The sequence below is a fragment of the Oryzias melastigma genome, linkage group LG6, assembly GCF_002922805.2.
Source record: "Oryzias melastigma strain HK-1 linkage group LG6, ASM292280v2, whole genome shotgun sequence".
Lineage (NCBI taxonomy): Eukaryota > Metazoa > Chordata > Actinopteri > Beloniformes > Adrianichthyidae > Oryzias > Oryzias melastigma.
The window spans coordinates 25,623,498-25,636,548 of record NC_050517.1 but is presented as its reverse complement, the minus strand read 5'-3'; the positions used below and the strand labels follow the sequence as shown (position 1 = coordinate 25,636,548).

At 36.9% G+C, this 13,051-nt stretch overlaps 1 protein-coding gene across 4 annotated transcripts in view; it reads right to left on the bottom strand.

Annotated features, from left to right (window-relative positions):
• Positions 1-12,828, bottom strand: part of LOC112152632 (Wilms tumor protein homolog) — a 29,329-nt gene extending 16,501 nt beyond the window's left edge. The window contains exons 1-4 of one of the 4 annotated variants that reach the window (XM_024282321.2): positions 11,913-12,828; positions 9,836-9,958; positions 8,010-8,112; positions 1,234-1,317 (exon numbers count right to left, since the gene is read on the bottom strand). In XM_024282321.2, coding sequence (XP_024138089.1) covers positions 1,234-1,317; positions 8,010-8,112; positions 9,836-9,958; positions 11,913-12,369 — 767 coding nt within the window. In that variant the 5' untranslated portion in view covers positions 12,370-12,828. The remainder of the gene's footprint in view (positions 1-1,233; positions 1,318-8,009; positions 8,113-9,835; positions 9,959-11,912) is intronic. The other 3 variants (XM_036212487.1, XM_024282324.2, XM_024282322.2) reach the window with 3 other exon arrangements.
• Between the last annotated feature and the right edge of the window lie 223 nt (positions 12,829-13,051).

Sequence of the window (13,051 nt, the reverse complement as noted above, 5' to 3'; positions counted from 1 at the left end):
GTTTGGAGTGACTTGAATAGTTTTGGAGGTGAAGTAAATCAACAACTGCAAATGTTTCTTCATCTTTTTTTCTTGATTTTTAAGGGGATGAGAGCCACTGTCTTGGATGTCACATGATCAAAACAAGTCCTTTCTGGGTTTTAGGTTCTGGATTCATCACTAAAGTGTAAGTTAACAGTGGAAAAAAAGGTATAAATACGTCTTTTTTATTTTTTAAAGTGATGATAATGCACAGAATGAAGGAGTTGAAACTCTATGGAGCTAAGTTGGTGCCAATATTATTTGAAACCCATATAAAACAAATTGAGAAAATTATTAGTGTTTGGTCAAAAAACAATGCAAAATTTCTGGAACGTTTTGCTATTCTAAAATAAACTTAATTATTTTCAGCTTCAAATGTTCTGTGCTTAAGGTTTTAAAACTCAAATTTCAATTTCAAAACCTTTTCGTCAGTTTTTGAATTTTTTTTCACTTTCAACTCTTTTTTTTTGTTTTCAAATCTGAACATTTCAGAAGCATTAAGACGTTTCTTAATGCTTCTATTAAACACAATAAGTTGGCGCTTTGAATGGGGTAGAACGGCAATTTGGACGCTCGGTTTGTACAAGATAAAACTCTGATTTTACAACAGTTATGGGACAACTTCAGACTATAATAGTACAGACAATACATCCATTTTCTGACCGTTATTATCCAAGTTCTCAGAGTCAGTGAATGCACCGGGAAGTTACTGCCCTTATTGATTTTGATTGGTCCTTTGTGTTAACCCCACCCCAAAGTGTTGAAACTGAATTTTTTTTATTTGAAAACAAACAAAAAAAGAGTTGAAAGTAAAAAATATTTGAAATTGAAAATTTGAGTTTTTGAAGCAGAAAATAATTACGTTTAAGTCAGAATAGAAAAACGTTTTGGACATTTTAACTTTTTTTTTTTTTTTTTACCAAACACCAATATTTTGTTTAATTTGGGTTTTAAATAATATTGGCCCCAATTTAGCTCCATAAAACTTGTTTTAGCTCCACAGATTAATAAAGGATGAATACGTGTTTTTAAAGTTCTTGCTCTCCGTTCAAGTGGATCTCTCATAATCTGCTTGACAACAGGAATGGTCTGCATACGTTTGCGATCGTGTAACCACTTTTTTGGGGGGTTGGCTATAATCTGTTTATTCTCTTTGTTTTATCATCTGGACAGATCTCTGCTGTTTGAGGAGAGTGACAGGCAAGTTCCTACCTCTTTATGGTGGATGCCAGTGTATTGACAGGATTCCATGCCACACACTCCAACTGAGAGGTCATTTGATATAAATTCTCTCCGCTGTGGAGGAAAGACAAAATGTAGAAGAAAAGCCCATCAGCTGTGCGGAAGGAAGCTGTTCTGAGCTAAGGGTTAGCTGTGTTGTTGCTCGCCGAAACACAGTGATAAAAACGCACAAACTCCCTCAAAGCCCCGCAAACCCACTTAAGAGTGAATTATCGTAAATCACTCCCTTCGTCCAGAGCTGCCATGTGATCCAACACGCTGATGCAAACGTCTGCACTCTCTCTTTCTGACACACAAAAACACACACACTAGATTTACTACAACACCCCCCCCTCTCACACACACACACACACCTCAGGCCCCTATCTAACCACCTGCAGTCTGGTCGGGGTTGATGTGGTGCCTGGTACACCGCTCGTTACACACCTATTATTTTACAGTGTACCAGATGCAGACGGCCAGAGAGTTTCCCTGATGAATTACTTGCTGGCATGGATGCCGAGTGCAAGATTGAAAGTAATGAAAGATGGCATTCCTCACATAAATATATGTCAACTTTCTTTATGTTGCTGATTGATTTAGCCTTAATCTATTTGGAGAAAAGTTTCTGTTTTTCAGGTTGATTGCAAAAGAAGACACCATCCGCACTTTTCTTTACACCAAACCACATATTTATCATGAGTCTGAACAGAATGAAGCTTTTAACAATCCACTCCGATCATCTCTTGATCTATTCTGTTCTCAGAAGGTCTTTTAATTATGATGTTCTTAGCCGAAATCAATAAATCTGTGTCGTTTTCTAGGACATAGTTTCTCCAGAGCAGCAGGAGTTTACTTGAAAAGTTCTGGGCAGGACTGTTGGTGTGCAGCAACCCCACCCCCACTTCCTCTCCCCGTTGCTGAGAGCTCAGAGCAAGGAGAAGGTGGCCCGCCCTGAGAATTTTCTATGTCACAAATCAGGTCCTTTTTGGATTTTTTTCTTCTGATCCTGATTCCCACCGATTTGAAAATAAGAAATTTTAAGAAATAAGAAAAAAAAAAAAAATGCAAGATTACAAGATTAAAAGTTGTAACTTTACAACTTTAAATCTGGTAAATTTACGACTTTTTTCTCGTAAAATTACAAGATTAAAGTCAAAGTGAGCATACAGCTCAGCAAGTGTACGTTATGAACAGCAATAACAATTTGCTTTACCCTTGGGTGTTCCATAAAGGAGACATGACAGTTACATGACATAAGGTAACAAGTGGACTCCTTAGTATGTGAGTGAAAAGGGCAGAATAAAGTGGCGGCCCGGCAAACGAGCGTCTCTGAGCTCCTTTTTTTACACATGAAACGCCACATTACTGACATAAAGCCACGCAAAGCCAGATAGAATAATGATTATTTGATTTTGAGTCGGGTTCAGAATTTCTTTGTTTTTGAAACTTTTCCGGAAGTAAAGATTCACAAAATGCTCAACATCTTTTATCTTGGAGCAACAGAAAGCAGTGTTTTTTCTCGTTAATTTATTACTCATTCTTTTCTATAAAATTTGACTTTTTCTCTCATAAATTTATAGATTTTTAAATAGCAGTTTTACGACTTTTAAAATAAAACATTTACAACAACTTTAAAACACATAAATGTACATACATTTACAAGAAAAAAAAAACTTAAATTTAGACTATGAGTTTTACAGTCATAAATAAACATACAGCTTTATTCTTGTAACTTAACAGTTATGACTTTTTTTTTAATTTACGCCTTTAAAATCCTGATCATTTTTTTTGCTTATAAAATGGCCCTAATTCTTCGTGAACTTTATATTTGTTCTCCACCATCAGAAAAATGCCAAGAACATGTTAAAAATATTAAAAAAAATCTAATTGTCATTGAGTGAGTCTGAAATAGATCAAACATGTAAGCAGAACAGGAAAAAACAAGCATGTCACTATTTACTCTCGTTTGCATTTGCTATGTTGACAAAGACTGACCAACACAACACAAAGACACAACTCAAATCTAACAAAGACGGTGGATTTTCCTCACAACCTAAGGAGAAAAATATTCTGTGGACTAACGAGACAAAAGATGAACTTTCTGTAAGGCGGAATGTGCTAAAGTAACAGCAGAGTAGCAGGCAAACAGGCCTGATAGAAAATAGATTAAATTAAAATAAATAGAAATGTATTGTTATTGCAATACCCGTGCAAAAGGCATATCGCAAAAGACAGCGTAAACCACGACAAATGGTTATTTTAAATGCCTGCACACATGTAGAACAAGACTGAAATATTAAACAAATCAAATGAAGTCTTTTACACATTTGACCAATCGATGAATCCCTTTAGTGTTAAATGTTCTCTTATGTAGAGGAAAACCATTTAAAGTTAAGTTATCTTGACTTTTATTTAAATAAAACTGTTGCAGTGAAATAGAAACGATATATTAGTCGTTTTGTGTTTAGGTACATTAAAGGTTTTCCTCATATCGTGCAGCGTTGGTAGTGTAATGGTGTGGAACTGCTTTGCAGTTTTAAAAAAAATGTTAAAAACATATTTTTATGGAGAGTACATAGTTTAAAGGCAAATTTGTGCATGACTTAGGATTTGTGCTTTCATTATTTTTTTTTCGTGTCTTATAATTTTTTTACTTATGAACAGACTAGATTGTATGAGTTATAAATCTATTTTTTCTCCATATATTTTGATCTCTACAGGAAAGAAACCGTCTTTTTTCACATCAAAAGCACTGGGGCTCATTTAGATTGACAATATTCAAACATATAGCATGTAAAAAACATTTAATATTCAGTCAAAAATATATGAGAATATATCATCCTCAGTATTAAACCTTATTTTGTACTTCTGAATTTATTTCCTTCTGGTTTTGTTGTATTTGGTGCAACATTCACTGCAGCAAGTGACATAATTCCAGTTAAATTAATCTTTTTATATTTTTGTTGTGGCTTTCATATTTGGCTTCAGAAACTTAAAAACCTCTGAAACGTCTGATGAATTCAACAACCTGTAATTTGTGCTTCTGTTAATAAAGCTATAGCTACCATGGGATGACTTTTAAGCAAATAACTGAGGAGAGTCTCAGCTGGTTAGATTCTGAAGTATACAGTCAGGAGATTCATATTTGAAAAGCAAAAAAGTGAGTTGAAAGCTCGTCATGCACGTTTCTGCTTTGATAGAAGCCAGAGTTGTCTTTCTTTCTCTCTCTGTGTGCAGATTATTTGGACTCCAGCTTGTTTTCGCTTCATGTTGTTCCAGCAGGTCGAGCTGACGGCCTGCAGAGTAAATACAGGCCTGATGGTACCAGGCTGCAAGATTAGACAACCGACTGCTGCAATGAGCCTTTCCAGCTTTTTTTGTGTAAGTGAGTGAGGATATCAGTTATGTTTATGGCAAAGATGACCCTCAGAGCGAGAGCCAGGACAGTCCACCCCCATCCTTCTTTTTTACCCCCCCTCACACACACCTTGTGTTCTTATGGAAAGCTCTGGATCAGCGGCATGATAGGAATGTTTCATTTAGAGACAAAACAACAAGTAAAGATGGTGCAGCAAATGGACAGAGTCAGAATTCCTCCTTAAAAGAATCTGGAGATTTTCTGAACATGTTTGAGACCCACCAGCAGGGCGTGGTGCCGTGAACCCACAGAAACATGAACATGAGATCATCACACCAACTCTTTTTCCTACTAAATCCCTTCTGTGTACCAACAGGTATCAGCAGCGACATGGTTTACCAACTTTTTTAGGAAGCATACATCTCCATTGTGTGGACAATCTAAAGAATGTTTTTATAATTTGCTTTTTGTTTTCTGTTTTTCACCAAGAAAGAATGGTAATCCTTTGTAAACCACTTTTTACTCTTTTGGGGGGTTTTGTACTTCATTCAGGTATTTGTCATTTTGTTTTAAGCACGTTCTTTTCTGTTTTAATTGTCAGTTGTGGCGGCTCCAGTTCAGTTCATTGAACCTAATACTGACAAAACCAGCCCCTTAAAAATAAGTCAAAAATTCTCAATCCATTGGCAGATTTGATTTAAAAGTACTTGTGTTAAGAAGAAAATTCTAGCTACTAAAACACGTTTTCTCAAACTAAGAATTTCTTGCTACTGATATTATTGTTTTCTTGCAAAACAGAAGATACATTTTTCTTGAAACAAAGATCTTGTTACTTTCTTAAAATGTAGTTCTCGCAGAGAACTACATTTTAAGAAATCTATATAAGTCTTTGAAGTTTTTCAGTATCAAATCCTCTTTTATTGTCCCCATGTCAAGTTTTAATGGTGTTTTAGTTGTGTAACATTAAAATCCAGTTTCTGTCATGTTCAAGTTTGAATGTTATTTATTTAAGTCTTTACATTTTTTCCAACAAATCTCTGTCTAATTCATTTGGATCCTTAAACAAAAGTATTTTCAAACAGTAGTTCTCTAAAGCTTCATCGTTATGGTCCAAAAGCGCTTATGAGTGTGTGATTTTTGCTAAGTTTTTGTGTTTTATAAATATATTTTGAGCCATCTTCCAAAGAGTGAGAAAAATGATTGTTTTTAAGATAAAAATTAAGACATAAGAAGTCAAGCTCCTAACCCAGCGGTCTGCGTCTCTCTTATCCATCCATTTTGGCTTGAACAATTTAAATACATATTGTGTTTGTGGTGTATTTAAATATATTTTAGCTAAGTTTTTTTAATTTATGTTCAGATTTTCAGCATCTTTTTAGTATCAATTTACAACTGAATAAAATTATGGTAAAATGTTCAATATTCTTATCTTCTGCTGCTGCACAACAATATCTACTACTTGATCCTTAAAAAGTATAATTGCACATATATTCTACACCAATATTGTCATGTTTATATTTGCTGGTAAAGTTGAAAGAGGATGAAAGCGCTTTAAAGATAAAAAGCATCTTATTTGACTTTCTCTCATTTTTAATTCAAGTAAATCTTCTGCAAAAGGAAGATCTTATTTAACACATATTTTATTTTGAAAGGAACTTTTATGTTCTGCAGTCAAAGGTACAAAAAGTTAAAAAGTTAATCCTGAATATAGAAAATATAAAATGCTATACTGTAATTATTGTAAACATTAAAAGACAATCATAAATTAAGAAAAAAATATGTATTTTTCTTTAAATTTTGTGGCTCTTGCTTGGTTTTGGTGAGTAAAAAACTGGACTAAATCTTTTTCTTAGCATAAAATGTTCCAGATACCCCACCAAGACAGTTTTCCAGAAAAGAAATAAATACCAAACAACACAATTGGACATTTGAAAAGGTTTGAAATTGTATGTTTTAGGTAAAAATGATAATCAAAATAATCCACAAAGCTCAAAGGAATTTGTTTTTAACTTGTTCCAGAATCAGTAATTATTAAAACATAGCAGTTCCAAAACTGAGCAGTTGTGCATAAAGATCCTTTTTTTGCATTAAGACTTTGTAATATAGTGTTGTCAGCATGTTGATGGGATTATAAAAGTTTGCTTCCTCCCACTCCTTTGCAGGTTTTCTTCTCCTCCTTACAAAGTGTTGTACTGTACAAGTACAACTATGTCTATTTTAAAAAAAATACAAAAAATGTGACCCCAAAAAAAAAACAAATCTCTATAATAAATGCAGCTACAAATTCCTATAACTCTAAATTCTTGCAGCACAACTCAAATAAAACCACCATTCACACGAAAAATGTGCAGAATTATTGAGTTTCAACTCAAAACAACCATTTTATGTCTAAAAGTGGTCGCTCTTTCTTACATTTTTAACAACTAATTAGGTATTTTTACCCTAACAGAGATCTAAATAAATGGAGTTTTGCTCTTGGATGATGCAGGCAAGGATCCTGAGAGAATGGAAAAAGCAGAGATTTTGCAATCAGAACGTTTTTCAGCCAGCTTTTGGCCGACAGGGTCAGACATGCGGTTTCTCTCAGCAGACTGCAGCATCTTAGTGGAAATATTCCTAACCTCCATGAAAAATGTCCTGACATGATTTAAGCATCTGAGGCTGCTGTTTTTCCTTCAATCAAAATGCTGTTTAGTGCTTTTTTGTTTTGTTGTGTTTAAAGTTGAGAAGATTAAAAAAGTGTGATCACACATTAAAAAAAAAGAAAAAATAGATGAAAACTGCCGTTAAGGGCAGCAAACAGTCCTTTGGAGCAGAACATCCTGTACCAGAGTCACAGTAAAAACTTCAAAGCAATTTCTAATTTGCGCAAAAAATTCCACCTCTTTAGTTCAGAAGGTTTGAAGTTGGACAACTTTTCTGTCCTTGAGCAAAATATCACAATGTTCCCCAACTAAGGAAATCCACCGGTGAGCAAAATAAATACAATTAGCTCGTTCCGGTTCATGAGAGTGGAAATATTTCTTTTAAATCATTTCTCTTAGAGCTTCCTGCAACTGTTTTCAACTTCCTTCAGTGGCTTCAATGACCTTGTCTTGTTACTGAAATGCATCATGGGTAATATTAATATTTTAATAGTAGCACAAATAAAGTAAAACATTTCTTGAAGATATGTAAAAATCTCAACCAAAAGAAATAGCGTGAAACTGTAAACTACAGTAAGAACTGTGCTGAAGGTGAACATCCTGTTCATAACTGCATCCTGCAGCTTCTCTCTTTGACCTGAAACAATCGACAATAGCGTCTGAGATGTTTCCAGCTTTAAACGTCGGCTTTCTGTTGGCGTAAAAATAGATTTTGGAGGGGACGGGTGTTGCTGGATGACGTGCCGGTGTTTGTGTGTTACCTGTTGTAGGGGTTCCTCAGCAGCAGAGCCTGGCTGCTTGTGCAGCTGTCTGAAGGTGTGTGGCATCCATACACCGGAGGAGGCACAGGATACTGCTGCTCACCTGTCAAACACACACACACATTTGAAAATACATCCCTCCGTTTACAAACCGGTTTCTGCAGCTGGAAAGAGAGGAATATTTACTAACAGCATGTGCAGACGACGGACCGGAGAGATCAGAGTGGATGAAAGCAGGGGAGGGGATCGGGGGAGTTTGGAAGTCAGGATGTGGCTAATTTATACCTCCGACAGGCAAGGTCAGCGCAGAGATGTCAGAATAAGAGACACGATGCTCCCCACGGGCGAGCGGCGCACACACAACCGAGCAAGAACACAACTTTTCAGCGTTTTGTTGCATGATTGTTGTGATAGGGGATCATTGTGGGATGAAAATAGCTTCAGATGCACGTCTGGATAAGTCTACTTGTGAGACTACTTTTTTTTTTTTTTTATTAAGAAAATATGACAAGATGTGAAGAATGAGGGTTGTTTGGCTTTTGTTGAAGCTGTAAAAAAAATCAGCAAATTAATATTAAAGACACAAACGACAAAGATTCAAACAGGAGCTCCACTTCCTGTTTGCAAATCTAGCAAAAACAAAACAAAAAAAAGAAGAAATTATAGGCTTAAAATGAAAAAAATGGTGGAAAAACTACAACGCAACTGAAATTTAATGAAGAGAGTAGCAGGTAAGAATATTGCAGGACAAATTTATGGTAGAAAGTGAACACACTGAATGTAGGAGTACATGGAGGAGAATTATTACCAATTAGAAGAAAAATAAACTTTAACTGTGGCGTTAAAAATGAACAGAAGGGACATTTTTTTACTTTTATTTTGTATTAAACTCCTCAGTTTTTTCTCATATTTGTAACAAAAAATACTTAATCCCACAAAACTGAACTTGAATGTTTAACTTTTTTTATTTTAAAAAGCAGAGCCAATAAAAGATACATAAAAACATAATTACTGCAGTGAGGTTAATGTAAAATTGAAAAGAAAAACTAATCATAAAAAGCAATAAAAACAAATGTATACTATTCTATTAACGTTATTTAATTTACTGTAGAATGCCATTGTTTTTTTCCAACTCACAATTTAGTAATTCACACACTCATAGCTGTAAATTAATCCATAATACAATGCTGAATGTTTGCTTAAAAACAGATTTTAAAAAACTAAATCTATTTTACAAAAAATGTCAATTGCAGCAATTTATTTTGAAGAGATTTCTAATAAAGTCCCCTTTTTTGACTTTTTCTCAATAAAAAAAAAAAAAAAACTTCATAAAACTTGCCACTAAATGAACGTGAAAACCCACAGTCATAAACTGAATGGTATATTTTTTTATAAATAAGGTGCTTTAAATAAAAGAACACTGACAATTTTAGCTTTTTTTGGTTTTCTTATTTGCTGGATCATTTAGAAGTAATTCTGTACACTGTAGTACTGCACATTATTACATTTAAGTTCTCATTTATGATCAAAAGAAAATCTCAAAATATTTAGAAGAAAATAAACTTTCCTTGAATATTATCCGATTATGTTTGATAACTTAAATCAAACAGATAAGATAACATTGAACATTGTTGGCTTTTATCTGGAATATCACTGTCTTTACTATTCCATTAAAACCAAATTAAAAGTGAGTCTAACACATTTATATTTTGAAGTGATGCGATGCTCCTTTGGATCAGCTCAAACAGGAACATAGACCGACTGTAGGGGAAGTTTTGGACATTCAAACACCTTGACAGGCTCGGTGACTTCGTGTGTCAACGTACCCATTGTGTTCTGCTGGGCCAAAGCATCTTCATGTTTGAAGGAGTGGCTGGAGAACTGCGAGCTGTGGTGCGTGGGAGTGTGGCCGTAATTACCGGCTCCATCGAATCCGACTGCGCTGTAACCTGCAACACAGAAACGAGGCGCTGTCAATGCACGCACCAGAGACTGGAAGGTCCAGACATTACGCCCTCGAATGTGTCAATAAAGTTTATGAATCACACTGTCCTAAAGAAAACGTTTGGGTTTTTATACCAAAAATACAACAAACGTGAATTATTTGTGTGTTCTCTTTCATTTTTGCTTTCCATTTATTTGTCTTTTCTAATTCAAGCACTTTTTTAAGCAGCTTTTTGTGCAAATACTCGCATAATATCTAATCATAAAAAAATATTTTTAATTTAAATGTATTAAATGGCCTCTAAATGCATCTTCCTAAAAAGTTTTCCTATGGAGACCTGTGTGACACCCTGGATCAGACCTGACTCATGACTTCAGCTGACCTTAGGGGCACTGCAAGCCCTCATAAATCACTCACGTGCACGAGCAAACACACACGTTCACACTATCTCTCGCAGGCATGCTTCATTAATTTAAACGCAGCACTTTCACTGACTTTACTCTAAGTTGGTGGGTGAGTCGAGAGGGGAGGGTGAGGAGAGGGAACCTCATTAAACATCTCCATTTGTCATCCACTCACCCCTGACACTATGAGTGTGTGTGTGTGTGCATGTGTGCATTCTGGTCCTTGAAGTCCGGCTCTGAGGCGACAAGTCGTGAGGCCGGTTTGTATTCAACTAGAAAACCTAAAAGCAGGGACTTCCCCTCAGAAAACCCCTTTAAATTAGTCATTTTTGTCATGATTTCCTTGTATTCCAGAATAGGCCACCACTATTACACATTTGAATCTGGAGTGGTCCCCCGGTGACCCCGCCGTGATATCAGCCCCACAGAGCGACCCGGGTCCTGCCGTGGATTTTGTTTGTCTCTGCTCGTCCAGCCACAGCAGGGAGCCGATAAACCAGGTTAGAGGTCGGCTCAGTTCTTTGATAGTTCTGTTATTCCTAAATTATCTGCTTGATAAGCATGTTATTACTAATTAATCTGCAGGGTAATCGCTAACAGATTCATTATCCTTCCTGAGAAAGAAAAAAGAAAAAAGGAATCGGGCGGCAGCAGCTGAAGAAATTGGATGTTGACGACACTTTACGCTGATGCTGCAGATTCAAACTGTTTTTATTCCTCTAGAAAGATGATTTTAAACTAAATATAACTAATTTATCACAATTTAAGCTTTAAATTGTGATGCCTGAATTTATTTCCAGCTTAAAAAAAAATGCATAAAATTTTTGCTTTTAAATATTTAAGGTAATTTTGGAGCTAATGTGGTTTGATACACATTACATAAAAACATTAACTGATTCATTAAAAAGCCTTTTCGACAGGTTTGAGAATAAATATACTTTCTCTTTTTCCCTCTTACTTTCTTCGGAGTTCTCCGCCTTTTGTACTTATTTATTTATTAGTTTAACAGGGAAGTTGCATTTTAAAAAGCTTTTCTGCTAATGCACCAACGATAACTAAAAGACTATTTTTCATCTGGACAAGTGGCAAATTTTGGAATTTTGGAAAAGCTTTATTAAAAATATGCGAATAACCAACATTTATGCTGAAGTGTTTTTTCATTAAATAGATATTAAAAAAATAACTTCATGACATAAACAAACCCGACTTTCATAGAAATGGGAGTACTATTACATCTCTGATAAAAAAAGAAGTTGGTTCAAGCAAAATGATTAAACCATCAGAGATTCATTTGCATGAAGATCACCTGCATTGCGGCCTCTTAGGGTTTAAACATTTACGAAGAAGGAGCTTTGATCACAGCTCTCTCCTCAAAGATGAGGGGATAGTTTTGAAAGGCGTCTAAGGCTTTAAAAATGAACAAACATCCAGGTACTGAACACCTCAGACATATATAAACTCAACTTTTTAAATTAAACTGGGAGAAAGTGGGAGGACATACTGGAGTTTCACCAATTTCAAAGAGGGGGTCCACCCCCCCCTTCTGCAGCATACCTGTCTGGTTGCGAGCTGCTGGCTGAGTGTCCATGCAGTTGGTCAGATATGGTGGGTTGCTGAACATCCTGCTGGGGGGCTGATGGTGGTGTGGTGCCGCCACAGGTGGCGGCTGGCTCGGAGCTGTAGGTGGAGGAGGCGGCGCCCCGAATGCCGCTCCGTACCTGCAAGCTCCGGTGCCTGTGAACTGTCCTGAGAAGTGCACGGTGAAGGCGCTGAGGCCGCAGTGGGGGTCCGAATCAAGGTGGTGTGGGTCGCTGGCGGCCCCCCAGCTGGGTTCCTGCTTGATAAAGGAGTGTGGTGCGGCCAGGGAGGAGTACGGGGAGGCAGCAGGGTGGAAGTCCAGGACAGGAGCCCACTGAGGGGCCGTGCTGACGGGCAGGGCCGGGCAGCCGGGGCTGGGGCCCGCCGGGACCGGGGGCAGCAGGGAGTTCAGGTCACGAACGTCTGAACCCATCGTGGTCCAGGGGGGTGAAGAGGACAAAAAGTAGGCAATTTTAACTTTTCAGATGTTCTCCACCTTTGGAAACAACCAGCGAAGGGAACGCCTCAGGAGTCTTCTCTAGATCATCTGATGCAAGACCGGTTTCCCCCACGAGCTCCTCAGGTCTGACGGAAGTTCATGATGACAAGTCACTGCAGCTTCTCAGCGAGAAAAGACGAAACGCTTCACAGAAAATTACTTCCTGCTTCCATCCAGACTGTCTCACCTCATATGGAGTCCATTCAGGGGAGAGATGCGTCTCTGCTCAGAGCGCTCTGTGTGAATGGAGGAGGACAAGCGAGGAGGAGTAGCCCTTTTTCCCTCCACTCTCAGCCCATGGGTGTGCATGTGTGCGTGCATGTGCATGAGGAGAGGAGGAGGAGGTGGAGTCAGGAGGTGATGAGGGACAGAACTCTCTGACTTCATTCATTACTGTATCTAACAAACACAAAATAAATCAAATTAGCATCAATAATTAGGATTTTTCTATTTATATTAAGATAATTTAATTAATAAAAAAAATAAATAAAAAATGCTGGATAAAGCAAAAACTTCCTCAAGACGCTCATAAAATTCAAATTTAAAAGTGTATTTACCTTCTTTCACAAGTTTTGAAGCAGTGGAAAGAGGCGTGACGTCACCCCCGCGAGCAGAC